The following is a 20,607-nucleotide window of genomic DNA, read 5'->3' as shown; positions in this document are numbered from 1 at the left end:
GTTTGTACGTAGGTTAGCATCGTGAAAATCTTGATTTTAATAGTGGTAAGACCGTAAAGGCTTCTTGGAGCGCCTTTAGGAACAAAATAAAAATAGGTTTGGCACTTCTACGTAAAAATCAGCACTTTGCTTTGGCACTTTGCTCTTCTACGTAAAAATCGGATACCTGATAACCATAGCTTTGTAGCTATGCTTAAACGATAAAATTATTGTTTATTATTGCGATTGTATGGATATTATATCAAGTGTTTTTGTTATAAAATTTATCAACAATTATAAAGTATATACTGTTATAGTTAAAAAAAATTATAAAGTATATACTGTTAAAGCGTTTTTTTTTAAAGTTTCCAATCAACGTCGAATTCGAATAAACAAATATTTAAACTCTCACTCTTTGAGTTTTGTATAATTTATTCACACAACTTAATTTAAATGATTGACGAAGGAGATTTTCGAAGTTCTAAATTTAAAATTACAAATTCGATTTATAAAATCATTCATTTCACTCCAAATCTGTGTTTAAACAACATTTGTTTTCTTGGTGTCTTATTACATTATGTGATTGAACAAAAATTAATTTTTAAATTTATTTTCATTAATATTATAAATATGATTTTGTTTTATATTATTTTTAGTATGTTAGATTTATGATAAAATGAAATTATTTTGTTATAAAAATGTGATAAAATTATGTTCAAACTAATAAAAGTTTTTTTATAATTTTTAATAAAGAATTATTATATTGAAAGTTTCATCATTTTAATTTTTTTTATACACGATCCTAATTTAATATTAATGTAAAATATAATATTAATGTGTATAGTTTAATTTTTTATATTTATGATCCTAATGTTTATATTAATGTATATAATTTTATTATGTAACGTATTTAATAATAATATATTGTATATAATTTTTTAGGTAATTATAATTTAATATAAATATAGGTATTAATATCTAGATTATTTTAATGTATATTATGTTTTATAATTTCGATTATTATTTATATTATTATTTATTTGTTCATTTTAATATAATATTTATTTTTTCTTTAGATCGTTTACTTAAATTATCTCGTCAAAGTGAAAATGAAAACGATTTTGAACTTAAAACTTATTACGTTAATTTATTCATTGAATGTTTTTATGAAAGTCAATCATCATTTACTGATGAAATAAAATTAATCGTCGATGAACGAGAGTGGTTGATTTCGATTGACGATGGAAAAACTTCTTACGAAACTTCTTGTGAAAATTATTTCGTAAATCATTACATTAAATCTGGAAGAAAGTTATCGAGGTTATATGTTTATAAAAATATTTTAAGTGATGAAGAAAAAAATCTTATAATTCAATGTTTAACAAATGTTCGCGAAGTCGACTTTTGGTGTCCAATTAAATTCGAAGGATGGAAACCGAAAGATAACATTGAAGAGTTGGGGATAGACATCTCATGTTATTTAATAACGAAAAAAGATTTTGAAGAAAATTTTCTTCCGTGGATTAATCTTTGTGAAGAATTACATCTTGACCTTCACAACGACATCGATTTCATTGATGAGATTTATGAATGGATTCGTTGTTCGAATGTCAAGAGGTTGATGATCAAGTACGGTGAAAAATTTTTTCAAAACCTCGATGAATTAAAAAACTTTATAACACGAAAAAAATATTTAATATCTTAAATGAAATATAAACAATAATTATAAATTAATTAATGAAATATTTAATATATTATTTTATTATTAAATATGTTTTGAAATATACGAATTAATTTTAATAATATTTAAACGTTTAATAAATTTTTATTATTAAAGGATGAAATAATTAATTTGTCTTAAAATATATTAATAATAAACAATTATAATTATTATAATATATTTACTATTACTATTTTTATTATTATTATTATTATTATTATTATTATTATTATTATTGTTATCGTTGTTAGTCATAATTTTATATTATAAATATTTATAGTTTTTATTTAATAATATTAATAATAATAACGTTGATATTATATTTTTTCAAAATAGATGTTTGAGTTTTTTCTTAAGTTTATTGTTTAATTAACATTAATTATAATGTTCATTACATTGATCGTGAAATATATAATTATAATTAATATAAATAAAAACTAGATTAACTTTTGTTAGATTTTATTGATTTTATTTAAATATTTTTCTAAGGTTTTAAAACTTAAAAAAATGTTTGTAAAGTTATATTGAAAATTTTTTGTTTAATGTTTTATGTATTTATTTTTATGTAATTTTGTAGATATATAAATTTGTAATGAAAAATTAAAACTTTCCTTTTTGATTTACACAATCTAAATTTATGTTAATGAAAACTATTTTTAGATTTTAAAGTTTCCGCCATTTGTTTCTTTGAAAGATTTTTGTTGTCAACGTAATAAAAATATTCGAATGTTTCTTTGAAGTTATTTTGTTCGAAAGTTGAATTTTCAATTAAATAACTGTTTACCGAAATATATACTTAAATATTAAATTGCAATAAAACACATTTATAAATTTAGTAACTATATATAATAGTCTTCAACAAAAAGCATTTATTAATTTAGTAACTATATCTTTTTCTAATTTAAATAAACAATTAAAATGAGTTTTCTTATACAAAGGATTAAAGGAAAGTTTTTTTTACTTGAGGTACCAAATAAAAAGTAGAAAACAAAATATAACAAAAACATTTGCTAAATTAATATAATCTTTTTTGTACTAAAAAGTAGAAAATAAAGTTTTTTATTTAAATTTAATAGTTTAGTAAACTAAAGATTGACAGGTCTGCACAAGGTTTATATAGAAATATACCTGTCAATCTATCGTTTACTGAACTATTAAATTTAAATTAAAAAGTTTATTTTCTACTTTTTAGTAAAAAAAAAGATTTTAGAAAATTTTTTTTTTTTTTAACTTTTGTTTTGATAAAACTACTTATTATTCTACTTTTTTATCAGTTTAAAAAAAGTTTTAAATTTTTTAAATTTCTTTAAATTATCAAAATTATAAAAATCAAAATTATGCAAATAATCATATAAAATAAAAATTTTTAGTAAAAAAAAAAGATAATATTTTTTAGCAAATGTTTTTGTTATATTTTCTTTTTTAGTTTTTCAGTGAATATTTCAGCAATCTTGGCTGATTTTAAAAATGAAAAGCACTATTGCACCTTCTAACATCGTGTGCAATTCCTGTCCGCCAAAAACCTTGTTTTTTTACCAAGGGTCCAACTTGTTCTTAGAAGAGAGTTTCGTAAAGTTAGTGTTAAAACAGCCTTCCGTTTTGGTAATCCCTTGATCAATATATTTTGCCAAAACAAGTCTAAACTGCCTCTGAATAGTCATTTAGGAGTGTACCAACTTAATTGCACATGTGTTGCATGTTGTATTGGTGAAATAAGAAAAAAGATTTCCACACGAATTCAAGAACATAAAAATAATGTTACAAAAGCCAACTGGGAAACATATGGAATAGTAGAACATTCACAACATTGTAATGGTAAAATAAACAGAGAGAACCCTAAAACGCTTTCTGTTATTTCAAACAATTACACAGGAAAGGTTCGTGAGGCCATTGAAATACAACGTGTAAAATGTTCAAAATCTAAAAAATAAACGTTTTAAGTTATGACAATATACATATATATATATATATATATATATATGTATATATATATATATATATATATATATATATATATATATATATATATATATATATATATATATATACATGTATAGAAAATTCTGAAACTCGAAGATCTTTTTTTATTCCACTCATATTTTTGTCTTAATGGGCAATTCCACGCTCAAGCGAGTTATTTCGATAAAATGAATAAAGAAATTCAAAGTAATCATTTGGTTGCCATATATTTTAAAATTTAAAATTTTGATCAATAATGTTATTTGTGTTTTTTTTTTGTTTTAAATTCCAAATTAATGTCATGTGTCATACTTTCTGTGCATATGGTAGCTAAACCACATTTTGATAAAAGCGTAAAATTGTCCCCGTAAGTAACGATAACTAATTTGATTTAAGATATATAAATAAATAGCTAAAACAATTTTTTGAATAATTTTATGCAGAATAATAACTACTTAATTTAATTTAAGAAGCCAATTTATGTAGGTTAAATATTTGGCTTGAAATATTCGACTCAATACTTTAATGGTTTAATGCAAAGGTTTAATGCAATGTTTTTTTGCGTCCCGTTAGAAACACAGCATATAATCAGCTATAATTACTAAACTTATAATAATTGAACGAAATTTCAATAAATAGAAAAACAAATAAATGATTTTGGGATGATTCATAAATTTATTAAAATCTAATACGTTAAAATAAAAAATATAGATTTAAAAATGTGAAATTAGAAAAATCAAAATGTCCCAAAAGTAACTGTGGAATTGCACTTATAACGGGTGATGCGGAAGTTATCGGACAAAATAAAACGTCAATAACTTATTTATAAATAAAAAAACAAACTACTATTAAAATTTTATAAATAAAGCATTTATCTTTTAATAAAAATATATTATTTTTTATATGAAAAACACGACCGTCTGCAATTGATCTCAATTTTGCTCTGACGCCTTTCATATGCGAATGTAAAAAGTTTACATTCGCATATGAATTTCTTGTAGTTTTAGTTTAATGCGATCAATCAAAACTTGCTCTGTTGAAGCTTGCCAATCTCCCTCGTAAACCTTCTGTGCCAAATGTCCCCAAAAATTTTCAATTGATCGTGCTTGAGGCACATTTGGGGGATTGGATTCTTTATCAACGTAATAGACATATTGGTCCATCCAATTTAGAGAATCTTTAGAATAATGAGAACTTGCTAAATCTGGCCAAAATAAATAGTTAAAGTCTCCATGATACTTGTGAATAAATGGAAGAAGTCGTTTTTCTAAACATTCATTAATATAGATTGATGAATTGATCACTACAGCCTTGTAAGTGCGAAACAATGGCTCGGACATACCACGGTCAGATATGGCTATCCACATGAATAATTTATTTGGAAATTTCTCTTTTCCTATAAAACGAACACTTTCTGGGCATGTCTTTTTGTTGTTTGTGTAGTATTCAGAATTTCTAGGCATGTTATCCCCTGCAAAACAAAAGTATTTTTCGTCATCGATGACTAGAAGCGATTTTGTGTTATAGAGTTGGTTATCTAGTTTCCTGCTTCTTTTCTTTGCCTTTATTTGTTGTTCTATAGTGTATTTTGGAGTCTTTTCACGTTTTCTATATTTAATATTCATTTTTTTTAGCTGACGACTAATTGTCGATTGATTTACACCGAATTTAATACCTATTTTTCTCTGACTGACCCCTTTTCGATTGTTGACAAGTCTCGTTAATTCGGCTTTTTTTTCTCAAATCCAGGATGGCGGACGACCAGGGTGCTTTCTATCAGAAGACGATTAAACAGTTTCAAGTCTTTTTAGGTTATCATATATTGTACTTCGAGCAAATCCTTCCTTTTCAAAATGATTTACGATTTTTTTTTTTTTTTTATATTAGGTTTATTTACAAAAAACATTTTTAGTCGCTTTCGAAAAGATTCTCGTTCAGCTGCATTTAACCTCATTTTAAATAATTGTGTTTCAAATAATAAAGTTTATATTTTATAGAACGTTTATGCCTACGCATAAAACCACTAAAACTAATTATTATGCTCAAATAATGAAATTAGGATTTGTCCGATAATTTCCACATCACCCGTTATGTGAAATCTGGAACGTGATAATTTAAAGCGCAAACATAGTCGTAAAACTAAAGCTTACATAAATTTAAAATTCTGGAGCTTCCCAATATGACTTCGCATGGCTTCAAAAAATTAGGAATTTTATTAGGAGATACGCTCTCCTGTTATTATAGAGATCAGTGATCTTGACACAACCGTTTAGATCAAAAACACGTGTATTGGGTTGAGGAATAATTCATGAGCGTTTTTTTCAAATTTATTTTAAACAAAAAAACTACAACGATTTAATCAATAATATACTCTCCGTTGTTGTTTACGACTTCCTCCCATCGCTCAATAAGTTTGTCGATGCCTCGGCGATAGAAATCTCCCGGTCTTGACTCAAAGAATTCGTCCAACCAAGCCCTCAATTCCACGTCATTATTGAACGATACACCGCGCAAAGCGTTCGAAAGCGATCGAAACAGATGAAAATCTGACGGCGGCAAGTCTGGAGAGTATGAAGGATGAGGCAGCACTTCCCATTCGAGTTCTTAAATCGCGGCTTTGGTCATATTGGCGATGTGAGGACGGGCGTTGTCGTGTTGCAGAAGAACGCCATTTTGCCTATTTGGTCTTTTTTGCTGAATTGCTTCGTTGAGTCGGTGCAGTTGTTGAACGTAGAGCTCTGCACTGACTGTTTGGTTGCGCTCAAGCAGTTCGTAATGAATTATGCCTTCCCAATCCCACCATACACACAACATGATCTTTCGAGGATTAAGGTCTTTTTTTGCTCGCGGAGTCGCTTGTTTTTTGGGGCTGAGCCATTCTTTTTGCTGCTTCATATTGACGTAAAGGCACCATTTTTCATCGCCAGTGACAATGCGGTAAAGAAAACGCTGTTTGTGACCATGTGTTGAGCGATGTCGAGCGAGCAAACCGGCGGCGATTGTGGAACGTTGATTTTTGTTGTTTTCGCTCAAAGTGTGTGGCACCCAAGCGCCAAGTTTCTGAACCTTGCCCATTGAGTGAAGGTGGTTCACCACAGTTTTTTGATGACAATCCATCTGCTCCGCCAATTCTCTGGTCGTTTGACGTGGATTTTCGTGAAGAAGTTGATTCAATCGCTCTTCGTCGAACTCAATTGGTCGACCGGTGTGTGATCCGTCCTTGAGGTCAAAACTCCCATTTTTGAAGCGCGAAAACCAACGGCGGGCGGTACTTTCAGGCATTGCTCCTTCTCCATACACAGCACAAATCTTACGAGCAGCTTCGGCGGCCTTAACACCTCGATTAAATGCAAAAAGCAAATGGTGTCGAAAATGCTCAGTTTTGTCCACTTGACATTCCATTTTAATGATCTGAAAATACACAAAAATAAAAAAAACTAACAAATCAAAACACACTATCTTGTAGAGCAAAACATTCTCTTTCAAACAACATAAAACATTTTTGCCAATGCATTTTATTTCTGCGTGCATTTTTAAATTTAAAAAAAACGCTCATGAATTATTCCTCAACCCAATATGTTACGGGCAATTTTACTTAAGTTTAACACGTGTTTTTTTCCACATTCCTCACGGAAATTTTAATATAATACTACGTTTCTGTAACGTTGAGACTTAATTTGTAACTTTAATTGGTGTTTATGATAAATAGTAATAGTTAACTTCGAGGATTTAAAACCATTCTTTGCACGTATCATTCTTTTTGTTTTAAAAGAATATTAATAGGCAACAGAAGCCAGAGTTTCGGAGTTGCGCCGGTTGGGTTAACTATTTTTATAGAAATGGTTTAAAGATATTGTATGTTGAGAGCAGCGGTGGCTCAGGCGTAGCGCACTTGCTTCGGAAACAATGGATCCATGGTTCAAAGCCTACCTCCGGGTAAGTTTCATGACTTCGATTTGAAAGGAGGAGTGAGCTTCTAATTAAATGCTCATCACAGGTGCTCTGTAATAAGACCGTAAGGACTTCTTGGGGCACCTTGATAAATTTAAAAAAAAATAATACATAGTTTGGCACTTCAATTTCTGAGCAATATCGATTATCGATAAAACACGGCTAAAGAAAAAAGATCTGAGGTTTTGTGCCGACAAAATAGTTTAAGGTGTTTGTTCTTCCATTGTTCAATCGATGACTTAAAATACAATAACTTTTTATTTGTTTGTTGCAAAAATTAGAACCACAGCTTAAGAATAGTACCATAAATTTTTTTTTGAGATTTTTATTTTTAGAGATAATTTGATTCAAAAATTAAGGTCAATTTATATCCTAAATGTTTTGAAAGTAACGTTATTTTGAATTAATAACAAAACCAATTATACCATTATATTACCCTAATAGTGTGCATATTTTTAAATAATAAGCGTTGATCACATAAAAAATATGCCTCCCACCAAAAAGTTAACTTAAAAAAAAATTTTTTAGCACTTGTCAACTTTCAAGACTCAACTCGTCAATTTTCAAGACTGATATTTAGTTTTTTAAATTGGTTTATTGTTCTGGAAAACCCTTTTTGTATTACCAATAAATAAAATTAAAAAAAAAAACGGTCACAGAATTATTATGTCAAAGGTGGGTTGTTTCCTAATCATTAAAATTCCATTAGCTATAGTTTTTATTGGTATTCTTAGTTTCGAATAATAACGGTCTTGTTTATTGTCACTTTTGTAGAAGAACGGAAACGTTAATGCGATTCTTAAAAACATTAAATCGCTAAAAACCTTAAAAGTCATACAAAAAAAAATCTTAAACTTTGTGATTTAAAAGTTGCATAAGTTTTCGACTAATAGTAATATAACGATAAGTTTGTTATTTTTTAACTGTTAATGTTTAGCTCTAGTTTATGGAGTTTGTTTTGTTTCTATTTTACCTTTTTTTAAAAAATGTTGAAGTACTTAACATAGTGTATGTATGTTGATACATAGTAAAAAAACTTTATTAGAGTTTTTAATATTATTTTTCTATTTACATTACAATCATTTTAATAAATTAATAAAATCCTTTTTCTAGACGGCCATGCAAACTGAAACTAACTCACTAAGCAAAAGAGTATTATTAGTTCTAAGCTACCGGCTCATGCATCTGTAGGGCTTCAAAAAGCTATTCCTTATGTTGTGAGATCATCACCTGAAGTTTGCACAACAGGATCATGGTTGAAAAAAGAAATTGAAGAGTACATTACCTATCAGGTAATGTACTCATCAATTTCTAATCAGGTTTTAAAGAAAGAGCTATTGTTACAGATAATCATTCTACCAATGTTAATGCATTGTTAGAGTTACATAAATCCTATACTGGAGATGGAAAACTATTTATTTATCATCCAGCTTATAATGGAATTTTAAAAACATATCTATTGTATGATATAATCCATTTAATAAAAAATGTTAGAAATAACTTGTTGAATGGAAAAAAATTTGTTTTTCCTTCTTTTTCGTTTGATTTCTTCAGAGACAAAGTTGAAGTTCCAGCTGGTTTTATTACTTGGGATTTATTTCATAAAGTTTATGAAAAAGGCCAATTATTAAATGGAAACTTGAATAAAGCAAGGAAAATTAATCTCATCCTGGAAACAATAAGCAAGATCTTAATCTTGCATTAGCAATTCTTGATGAAACAACTACAGCTGTGATACTAAGTTATTTTCCTGAAAGAAATGATGCAGTACAATTTTTATCATTGTTTCATAAGTTATTTATCACACTTAATTTAAAGCAGATGTTTAATACATCCAATCAGCTAGGCAATGCTGCTGTAAAAGGAGATAAAAAACCCACATTTTATAGAGAAGTTGCAAATTGGATTGAAATTTGGTCAACATGTGAATATTTTACTTTAACCAAACAAACTTCTCATATTATCCAGAGGTGGAATTATATGTCCAAGTCAATCTTTGTCTGATTTTATTTGTCATCTTTTTAGTATTCTAGATATTATTTCTCCTATTCTAATCAAACACTGCAGTTATTCTTTATCAATCAAAAGTTTTGCAGAACAAATTTTTAAGATTTATTATAGCAGTGTTGATTTTACATGCGAGAATCACCAAGAATGGGGAATTAAATATGGATCTCGAATTGTCATTAATACTTTTTATAATAATTTACAAAAAGAAATTACAGATTCTGTAAGAAAAGATCAGGTAAAAGAGTTTTAAAAAAGACAAAGAACTGATAGCTAGCGCTAATAATAAATTTTTTCTCAAATCCTTAATACATATAAAATTACAAACCTTTGTTTTTATTTCCAAACTTTTATTTCCTGATAAGAGTTGTAAGTAGTCTTTGCAAAATGTAAGTTTGTTTTAGTAGCATTTTAATACATAGCTATTTGAAAGCCTATTTCAGTATTTTATATGTTATGGGAATATACTGAAACAGGGAACCAGTTAGCGAAAAATATTGTATAGCAAAATGTAATTACATGATGATAATCTCAGGTATTCCTCGACCATTTGGTTGTGTCTTGATCATATCCCACTCGCAACGATTATTTTTATATGCAGTATTTTGCCGAACAATATCTAAATTTTTTGCCGCAACAACACACGTGCATAATTTGATTTGTTATTTCAAGTGCATATTTACGTTGTCTTTATTTCATTTAGTTTATTACATTCACATTGGTTTACTTTAGTCATTCATGGATGTAATATTTCTAAAAGGTAAGTTTAAGCTCATAATTTTTATTATCTATAAATTAAGCTCATAATTATATATAATAAATATATATATTTATATACATATAAATATAACTATAATTATATATAAATTAGGCTCATAATTATATATGCATAATTTTTACATAAGAATTATTTATATGAAAGCTTAATATATATGTTTATATATTATTATATATATAATAATATAAGTTTATATTATATGTATTTTATATTGTATGCATTATATGTATAAATATACATATGTGTGTGTGCGTGTGTGTGTGTGTGCGCGTGTGTGTGTGTGTGTGTGTGTGTGTGTGTGTGTGTGTGTGTGTGTGTGTGTGTGTGTGTGTGTGTGTGTGTGTGTGTGTGTTTATGACAATACTCTGTGATTTTTCTGAGAAAGCATAAAAACTGGAGTAGGGAAGAGCTGTACTGAAATTATCATTTATGAATTTTTAGATACAAGATTTTATTAAATTTTAAGAAAAAGAAAATGTAGGAAACTTGCCATTACTAAAAATTTAGGTTCAAGTTATACATATTTTAACAATTAGCAGACGTAAATAAAATCTCTTGTAAAAACCTACCACATTACAATAAAGATAACAATGGTAATAACAATAATAATTGTAACAATAGTAATTATAATAATAACAATTAGAATAATATATAACAACAGTTATTATAGCATATATATAACAGTATATTTTTAACAAATAGTTAAAAAGTTAGTTTTTAAAGTCAGCAATTGAGTCAATTGATTATAACTGAGAAGGAAGATTGTTTGATCATTTTATGCATTGGTATTTTATGGACTTTTTGTAGCAAAATGATTTGAAACGTAAAGATTATATTTACTAACAGATTCAAGATAAGGCTTTCTCTAATAGTTAACAAATTTGTAAAGGTGCTGGGTAGCGATATTAACTAACTGAACTAATACAAACAAACAATTTATTAGCTGAACAAGGTCATTAGTTTGAGTATTTATTATAAAAAAAACTTATCAGGGATAGAATGATTATGTGTTAAAAGGAGTGCTTGCAATTTATTTGCAGCACTTTTAGTTTCTTTGTTGCCTTTAAAGAGATATTTGTTTTCAGGAGAGTTGTTTGAGATGGAAGATGGAAGTATGATTACAATTTGGAATAGCAACAGCTCAATGAGAAGAAAATCACTGAGAAAAGTGAAGATTAACATAGAATTAGCGAGAAGGAATAAGAAAATCCATGCCAGCTTGTATATTAAAATTACAAAAGGAGCACATTTATTGTTGCAATGAAGGAATTTCATCTTCTTCTGTGATTTTTTAAATGTAAGGTTGTTGTAAGATGTACTGTGATAGGAAGAATGGAGATATTGAAGAAAAATGAGAAAGTTTTACTTAGATCAAACTGCATTCAGAGCTTTCTAAGATTGAATGAGTAGAGATTGAGCACTGAATCAAAGACATGATTCCAGTCACGAATTGCAAAAATTTTGAGCTTTAATACTTGCAGATTTAGAAACACCTGAGCTCTATTGAGCAGCCCAAGGATGTGACTATTAAGGTGACATGATTGCCAACATCAACATTGAGATTCAAAGATGAATTTAAATTAGTCTCACAACGTGCAAGTAGGTAGGTAAACATTGTAAAAAGTCAGATTCAAGAAGAAAAATTAGTTTGAAGACCAGGAATATAAGCAAATGCCATATTTATTAAATTTGATGATAAAATGAAAATTATGATTTATGCATCAAGTTGATTAAAGTAATTTATTTGTTTCTTTTTTTGACTGCAATAATTCAACTTGCTTAATTATTATAAATATCAAATTTTGATATTTATAATAATTAAGCAAGTTGAATTATTAAAAATATTCAGCGCTGATTTCTGTAAATAACTTTAGAAATAAATTTAGAACACATACTTAGCTCCAAAGTCTCTGACATTGCGTTTTTTCCAACGTAGTGCAGGCAAAAATACTGATACTAAAAAATAATAAAAGGAATACTAAAATGAATTCAAATGTTTACGTATGATCACGATGATTATGTCTAATAACCCGCAAACATTACATTATTTTTACATGACATGACAATGATTTGAATTATAGAATAAACATTGGAATGCGGAATGCCACCACTGATTGTCTTTGATATCAAAAAAAACAACCCGTTGTTTGGTCTTATTTGTGATTGTGCTATTTTTTAGTTACTCATTCCATAATTCAAAAATAATTTAGGTCAGATTTAATTTTTTATTTTATTTAGATGTTTTCCAGTTTATGAGCTACAATTCATTGTCAGATGCTATACTAACATACGAAGAAGACACAATTACAAAGTATCGCATCACTGAGAAATCAAAAGATTTTTCCAAAGATGGTAAGCTTTAATAAATAACTTTTTTTTGTAAGTGTAATGTGCATAAGATTGAAATAAAGTTACTACATATTGACGCGTAGGTATGTCAGTGAGTATAGGAGTGGGAATCAGCATAGATCGCATCCAACAATCTTGTTTATTGTTTTGATTTATTCTGTTTAGTTTCACTTAGTGACATTTGAATTCCTCAAAGAATTTACCAAAACCATGCTGGGAATTTTGTGGTGCAAACGATCGACTACCAATCCCGTACAGTGGACACCCTTATATATTGCTTGGAAAGCGAATATATTATTGCCATCAAGGAAAAGATATCGATACTAAGAAAAAGGAACGATACCGAATGGAAAACAATGCTCTGCGTATGAAGGATCACGTGTACAAAAAATCACGTTAATACACGCAACCGACAAAAAAAATGGATTGTCCTGTATCTTTTTCTGTTAAAAAAATCATGATCTTTAATGAAATTAAACTGGCAAAAAATAATACATATAATCGAACTAACGCAGGACGGCAGTTAAAAAAGCAGTTTAAAGTAGTAAGATCTAAAGATTCTCCTCAAATCGGACAACTTGTTTATTTGCTAAAATGGCCTACTGAGCCGCATACAAATCATAACATTGGTGAAGCAGCTGGTTTGATAGAACCGTTAGATAAACGAGTTGATGATTTTTTACAAGAACAAATAAGAAATGGTTGTAAGGGTATAAGGGATTTAGAAAGTAGAGCTGAAGGATATGTAAATCTAGTTATTTTGCCAAAGTATTGTACACTGACTTTCAACGACGTCTATATACACCTTCTCGTAAGAAAATTAGAAATATTATTAATTCCGAAAAGCTGAAAAATCAATATGCTAAAGTAGACCAAATAAATGTTGAACAGCTCATAAAGATAAATGGTGCAAATGGGGTGACATAAAGTTTGAGGGTTTGAAAAAGCGCATCGAAGATCAAACAGTAAAAAATGTCACAGATTTGCAAAGTGATGAAGAAATCAAAAAAGTAATAAAAAATTTAGCAACTCATAATACAGATGGTAAAATGATTTTTGTTTATCAATCGGACAAAATGAAACGCTTGTATCGAAGATATGCAGAACATTTCATATGTTTAGATGCAACGTATAAAACCACAAAGTATGCTTTGCCTTTGTTTTTTTTGGTTGTAAGAACTAATGTCAATTTTCAAGTCGTTGCAATTTTTGTGTTACAGGAAGAGACGCAAGCCATGATCACAAAAGCTTTGATGTTCATAAAATCATGGAATCCTAATATAGATCTTAAATATGCCATGGTTGATTTCGATGAAGAAGAGATTTCTTCCCTAGAGTCAGTTTTCCCTAACATCAAAGTGTACTTGTTTGACTTTCATCGTGAGCAATCTTGGCACCGTTGGATTTCCACGTCTGATAATGGAGTGCAAAATATTGCCCAATATGTAAAAATATATTTGCGTCGTATAGCACATTCCGAAAATATCGAAGACTGTCAAAAAGCTACGTCTGATTTCTTATCCTGGGAATTCTGTAAAGGAAAACTTCTAAAATGGTAAGTTTGCGTATATAATTAAACTATCAAATTATAACAAGATGTTTTTTTTACAATCATATGTTTTTACAAAGATATGTCTTTACAAGGATATGTCTACTTTTTTGATACTAAACATTATATTTTTATATTTTTGTTTTTTTTGTTCTTAATGTTAAGTTATTATATATGTAGTTTATTGTGGTACATTGAAAAAAATGTTATATACACAACTAGAGTAGCCATTGATGAGCTGCTAAAATTCTAAGAACCAGCTCGCACGAATGTATCAACCCCCTCTCATTTTCTGTGAATTTTTTTTAACCGGTTATTCAGGCTTAATTCAGTTTTTTATAAAAATGTTTGTATTATATTATGTAAAAAAAAAAGATCCGGTGCGATCCCATAGCAGCAAATTACTAAGATTAGCTATTTTTGTCTAGGTTTCATGGAACGTGGTTACCAGAAATACAAAGATGGTGTTTGGCTTATAGGCCTGACGACATGATGTTTAATAATACCAACAATGGCACAGAGCGATTAAACGAAGACTTAAAATACGATGACCTTGCAAACTATAAATCTTGTTCACTCAGTGAAATGCTTACCGTCGTTATCGAACACTTCATACCAAAGCATTATCGTAAATACGTGAAGTTTAATGTACGGTACAGCGAAGTTTATAAAAAATATAATGACGGAGTGCCGTTATATTTCCGAAATCGCCCAAAGCAGCTCGTTAACATTTTATTGACCAATGACAGCAAAGTAACATCTGCAATGGTGAATTCAGTTACAAGAATAGATCAGATAACATTCGCTGTCAATAGTTCCGAACTTAAAACTAACGACTATAAAAAATATATTGTGCGCATAGGTAATGAAGATAAATTTTGTTCCTGTTCATGCTCAGATTATCGTCGACACTTTTTTGCCGTTTTTAAATCTGGAATGTCTACATTTGAAAATCTTACTGCCAAGTTTCTTACTCATAATTGGTCTGTTCTGGATCCTGGAATTTTTGCTCACGCAATTCAGAAAGACACTCAATGGAATGAAAATCTACCAGAAAACAAAAACGAACAATAAATGAAAATCTAGCAGAAAACATAGACGAATCAATAAATAATATTACTGAATACAACAATAGTTTTGAATTACCAATCAACAATTTTGATACTATTGATAAGGGTAAGAAATTAATTGAAAAGCAATACGTGAACGACTTTAAAACACGCAAGTCGATTTCAAAATGTCATCAAATTGACTCCCGCTCTAAATTAAAAAGACTAATGGATTTAACATATCTTGTGAAAGATGAAAAAGTTTTGAATCATATGAACACAGACCTAGATACCATTACAGCTTTAGTAATGCAAAATGTCAGTCAACCAACAGGGCTAATAACAAGAAACTCTCCTATAAAAAAATTGAAATCGAAAACCACTTTAACATCGAAAATTATTTTGAAATCAAAAAGTAATTTGCATTCTGAAACTTTATTAACCAGAAAAAGGAAACATCCATTTAGTGGAAGGTTTGGAAAGACAGCGGACATGATGAAGCAATGTTACAGAGCAAATCTAGAGCTTAATACTGACACCTCTGATCAAGAGGATATTACATTTGAACTTTGCGAAGAAGAAACACAACGGGCCGAAATTCAGATAGAAACTGAAGAGAAAGATGTGACAATTACTCAAATAAAACGAGGGAGTTCAGAACCTAAGTTTTATCGATTTAATTCAAATTTCGACTCCAACATGGAAAAAATAATACAAACTGGTGATTGGTTGACCTGCAGTGAAATAAACCATGCTCAACTTTTGCTTCAGAAACGATTTCCTTATGCGGAAGGCTTGGAAGAGACTGGATTAGGTCCTTTGTTAAAAATGTCAAAACTAAAGTCGACCAGGGTACAAATTATCTATAGCAACAACCATTGGATAACATTCTCGGCTGAAACATCCAGTAATATTAAAGTTTTTAACTCCTTATCATGTAATTTTCTACACCATACTGCAATTAAACAAATTTGTCATGTTGTGAACTGCAGCGAATCCACGCTACGTATTTTAGTACAGCCTACACAACAGCAAGAAAATGATTCAGATTGTGGTTTATTTGCGATAGCATATGCAACTGATATTCTTTTTGGAAAAAATCCAGTGGATTCAAATTATGACCTAAATAAAATGCGGGCACATCTAATTGATTGCTTTCGTCTAAATTTAATGAGTCAGTTTCCACAAGCTTCATTCAGTAAACGAACTAAACGAGGAAGACAAAAGATGATACTTCAAGATATTTTCTGTTCATGCAGGATGTGTTTCTTTGATTCTGACGTCGAGACAGACAAAAGCCTATTCATGGCACAATGCTCAAATTGTAATGAATGGTACCATAAAAAATGCCAAAAGATACCAACAAGTATATTCAAGAATAATAATTATGTCAATAGAAGTTGGAAGTGTTCTAGATGTCAATAAAAATTGAAAGCAATTTGTACTGTATTAGTCGTATGCTTGAATAAAGCATTACACGTTTGTATTTACACGATTTTGTGTCGGAATTATATATATATATATATATATATATATATATATATATATATATATATATATATATATATATATATATATATATATATATATATATATATATATATATATATATACGAATAGCGATAAAATAAAAATGCTAACAGAGTTAAAAAAAAAACGGATTAAAGTATAAACTAAATATTTTACAATTTTAAATTCTCCCTAATTTCCGCAGAAATTTACTTTTTTGGATTTGCATGTTTGCCTAAAAAAACTTTTTTTTTAGGCAAACATGCACTTTATTTGTCATTTAAGAACATATTGTATGGACGGTAGACGAGTTAGTCGTTGTAAAAAAGTCGGGTTTAAGGACTAGTGTGTGCTAGGGCAATAGCCTCCTCCCCTTTGCACTAATTTTACAAAATAATCTACTCTGTTTTGACTATTATACTGAAATTAACTGTTATAACTGATGAATGAAATTGAATATTATACGGAATTATACGTATGTGCAATTGATTACCATAAAGCAGGGTTTTAGTTTATATATTTATATATTTTATAATTGCTTATTAACTAATTTAACTTTCCTTACAATTGTAAATGATAGTTGTTTGGAGTTTTGCTAAATTATAACACAATATACAAACATATTTATTACATTTCACTAGCAAAATTATCAATTTAGAAAATAAATTGGGTTATCAAAACAGAATGGACAAAAAAATAAAATATTTTTAATGTTAATGTATCAAGTTAGGGTAAACATAGCAATTTAATTTATCTAGAGCATCCTTATAGAACACAAATAATCATAATTAGCATTTATAAAATAATGCTAACACTAGTAGTGATGTCCTTTAGTTAAATATGTAGATAAACACCTACATTTAAAAATAAAAATCGTTGTTTTGTTGTTTTAGTCAAGTTAATCCAAACACATTTGCACGAGTTATAATCACTTCACAATCATTATAGTTTCTAAAATATACACAGGATATTATGTACAATTATGTACCAGAAAAAATAATCTTAACAGATGGTTATTTTACAATTATCTTTTCAGGCCAATACTTGTGTAATTAACAAGCAAAATTATCAAAGTCAGCTCCATTATCAAAGCTACTGTAAGTACTTTAAAATTTTTTTGAATAGATGAATTGAACCCTTTCGCGACGCAGGGGTGTTTTTTCTCACTCACTCGCCAAGGCTAAGTAACAATAATAACGGTAATATTCTAAAATATTTAAAAAAAAGCATATACTCAAAAGGAGCACATTTTGTTAAAGACACAAATACACAAAAGACTTTTTATCTAAGAAAGACTTTTTTTATTTATTTCTATAATATCTTCGGTAATATTTTGTCGCTTTGATATTTTAACTAATTATTTAAAAAACTTTAATATTTCAAAATATAAATATAAAAAATTTTATACTTGGGTTATTAACTATAAAACTAAAAAGTCTTTTTTTTTTAAAAAGTTTTTTTTATCCATTTCTAATAATCGAAGTTCTCAAAGGAGAATTTTTTCGCTAACAGTAAGTCATAAAGATTGAATATTGCTTTTATCTGACTTGCTCTTTTAACTTTTATCTCTCTTGCTTTTTAAAATGTAAAATAAAAATAATCGTTGCGAGTGGGATATGATCTAGACGCAACCCGACCATTTTAATAAAATAAACATTTGCCGTAAAAAAACTGGCCTCTTAATTTTTTTACGGAAAATGCAACAAATCAGGCCGTATAATAACAGTAGGCCATGATTGGGCACATTGAGTCAAAAATATCATCCGCAAAGGTGTTTTATATAAATCTTGCCCATTTCTTGATTTCTTCTGAAGAAAAAACTTTACTTTATTCTAATTCACATTCATCTTACATATGCTAATATAGAGTCGGCTAATTCACATAAAACATGATTAATCAAGCAACAAGGCTTGCAAAACCATACTTGTAGAGCAATTCATTATTTAAGTAAAATTGACAATCTTTTTAATGCGATGACAAATATAAAAGTCTTTAACTTGGAAAAACTTAATTCATATTTTATGTTCAAATATAAAAATAATATTCTACCGAATTTTTTTTAGACATTTTTTTGTCATCACTATTTCAAAGTTTTAATTTGCGATTAAATAGTTTCCATAACAACTATATTTAAAAAAATTAAAATCCAGTATTCTAATTTTTCAATTCTGCCGCAAGGCCCCAAAACATAGGAAAACATCAAAAATCAAAAATTAAAAGACTTTTATTTAAATTTTAATTAAAAATAATTAAAATTTAAATAAAAAAAATTAAAAGACTTAAATTAAAAAAGATATTTAATTTTTAATTTTTTATTCCATTACACGATATTTCATTTAAATGGAATATTGCCGTTTAAACGACAAGCAAAGCTGCATATTTTAAATTAAAAAGAAAAAAAAAATATTATTAAAAAAAAATAACAATAGTAGAAATAGTCATTGCAAAGTTAATCGCAAAATTTTTTAAATAAACTTACTTAAATTAACTTTTTATACAGACATAGATATACGCCAAGTGGCGCTATTTAGGGAATCTGCGAAAAGATTTTTTTTGCAGTTTTATACCCGAAAATGCTAAATCTTCTTTGAATTTTTTTTTTAGGTATTATAGTTTGGAAAAGTAATTATATATAAAAGTTATTATAGCAAATTTTGTATTAAAGTTTTTATCAATATTATATTAATGTATCAATATTATTTTAATGTTGGGGAGATGCGGGCGCATCGATAGCCGAAGCAGTATTTTGTAAACTGCAAACAACCCGATAGTTTTTATTAGGATAAATTTTCATTAGAAAAATGACCAAATTTCTATCTATGAAAATAAGCCTGTTACATACTATTAACATAAATATGTGTATAGTTGAAGTTAGTAGGTAGGACAGTTTTTATGAACTCGACGGTTTTAAAAAATGGAAAAATTGAAGAGTCAAAGAATTTGTATTAAATTTTGTGTAAAAAATGAAATAAAGGGTAACAAAGTGTGGGAAATGTTACAAAAAACCAATGGTGAGTCTGCTATGAAAAAAACACGTGTTTGCGAGTCGTATAAGCGTTTCCGAGTCACAATAAGAGAAGTTGCTGATGAAGTTGGCATATCAATTGGGTCATTTCATAACTTATTGTTGTTCATTTCATAATTTATTGACGTTGGCATATCAATTGGGTTATGTCATAACATTTTTTCAAATGTTTTAGGCATAAAACGAGTGGTAGCAAAATTCATTCCAAAACTGCTGAACTTCGACCAAAAAAATAATTGCATGAACATCGCTAAGGAGCTGCTAAATGACGTCAACGATGATCCAAGTTTGCTTAAAAGGGTCATAACTGGTGATGAAACATAGATGTACGGTTATGACGTCGAAACCAAAGCATAATTTTCGCAATGGAAGCACCTTGAATCACCAAAACCGAAAAAAAGCACGTCAAGTTTGATCAAATGTTAATGGTATTGCTTACTGTTTTATTCGATTATAATGGCGTAGTTCATCATGAGTTCTTATCACAAGGTCGTACGGTTAATAAGGAGTATTACTTTGAAGTTATGCGACGTTTTCGTGAAGCAATCCGAAAAAAACGCCCAGATTTATAGTAATACAATTCATGGCTTTTGCACCACGATAATGCACCTGCTCACTCGTCGTTATTTGTTTGTAATTTTTTGACCAAAAACAACACCGTAGTCATTCCCCAACCTCCATATTCACTAGATTTGGCTCCGTGTGACTTTTTTTTATTCCCAAAATAAAGAA

The 20,607-nt window shown here is 28.5% G+C and overlaps 2 protein-coding genes across 4 annotated transcripts in view; one reads left to right on the top strand and one right to left on the bottom strand.

The window, feature by feature from the left end:
• LOC136076774 (NLR family CARD domain-containing protein 4-like) overlaps positions 1 to 1,943 on the top strand; it is an 86,681-nt gene extending 84,738 nt beyond the window's left edge. For all 3 annotated transcript variants that reach the window (XM_065790225.1, XM_065790224.1, XM_065790226.1), the window contains exon 5: positions 1,056 to 1,943. In XM_065790225.1, coding sequence (XP_065646297.1) covers positions 1,056 to 1,684 — 629 coding nt within the window. In that variant the 3' untranslated portion in view covers positions 1,685 to 1,943. The remainder of the gene's footprint in view (positions 1 to 1,055) is intronic.
• A 2,689-nt stretch (positions 1,944 to 4,632) lies between these two features.
• On the bottom strand, positions 4,633 to 5,283 carry LOC136075891 (uncharacterized). Its single transcript, XM_065789333.1, has one exon. It carries the CDS (start codon positions 5,281 to 5,283, stop codon positions 4,633 to 4,635), a length of 651 nt encoding a protein of 216 aa, XP_065645405.1.
• Between the last annotated feature and the right edge of the window lie 15,324 nt (positions 5,284 to 20,607).

Source organism: Hydra vulgaris, chromosome 02, assembly GCF_038396675.1.
Source record: "Hydra vulgaris chromosome 02, alternate assembly HydraT2T_AEP".
Lineage (NCBI taxonomy): Eukaryota > Metazoa > Cnidaria > Hydrozoa > Anthoathecata > Hydridae > Hydra > Hydra vulgaris.
This window is presented reverse-complemented; position numbering and strand designations above follow the sequence as displayed.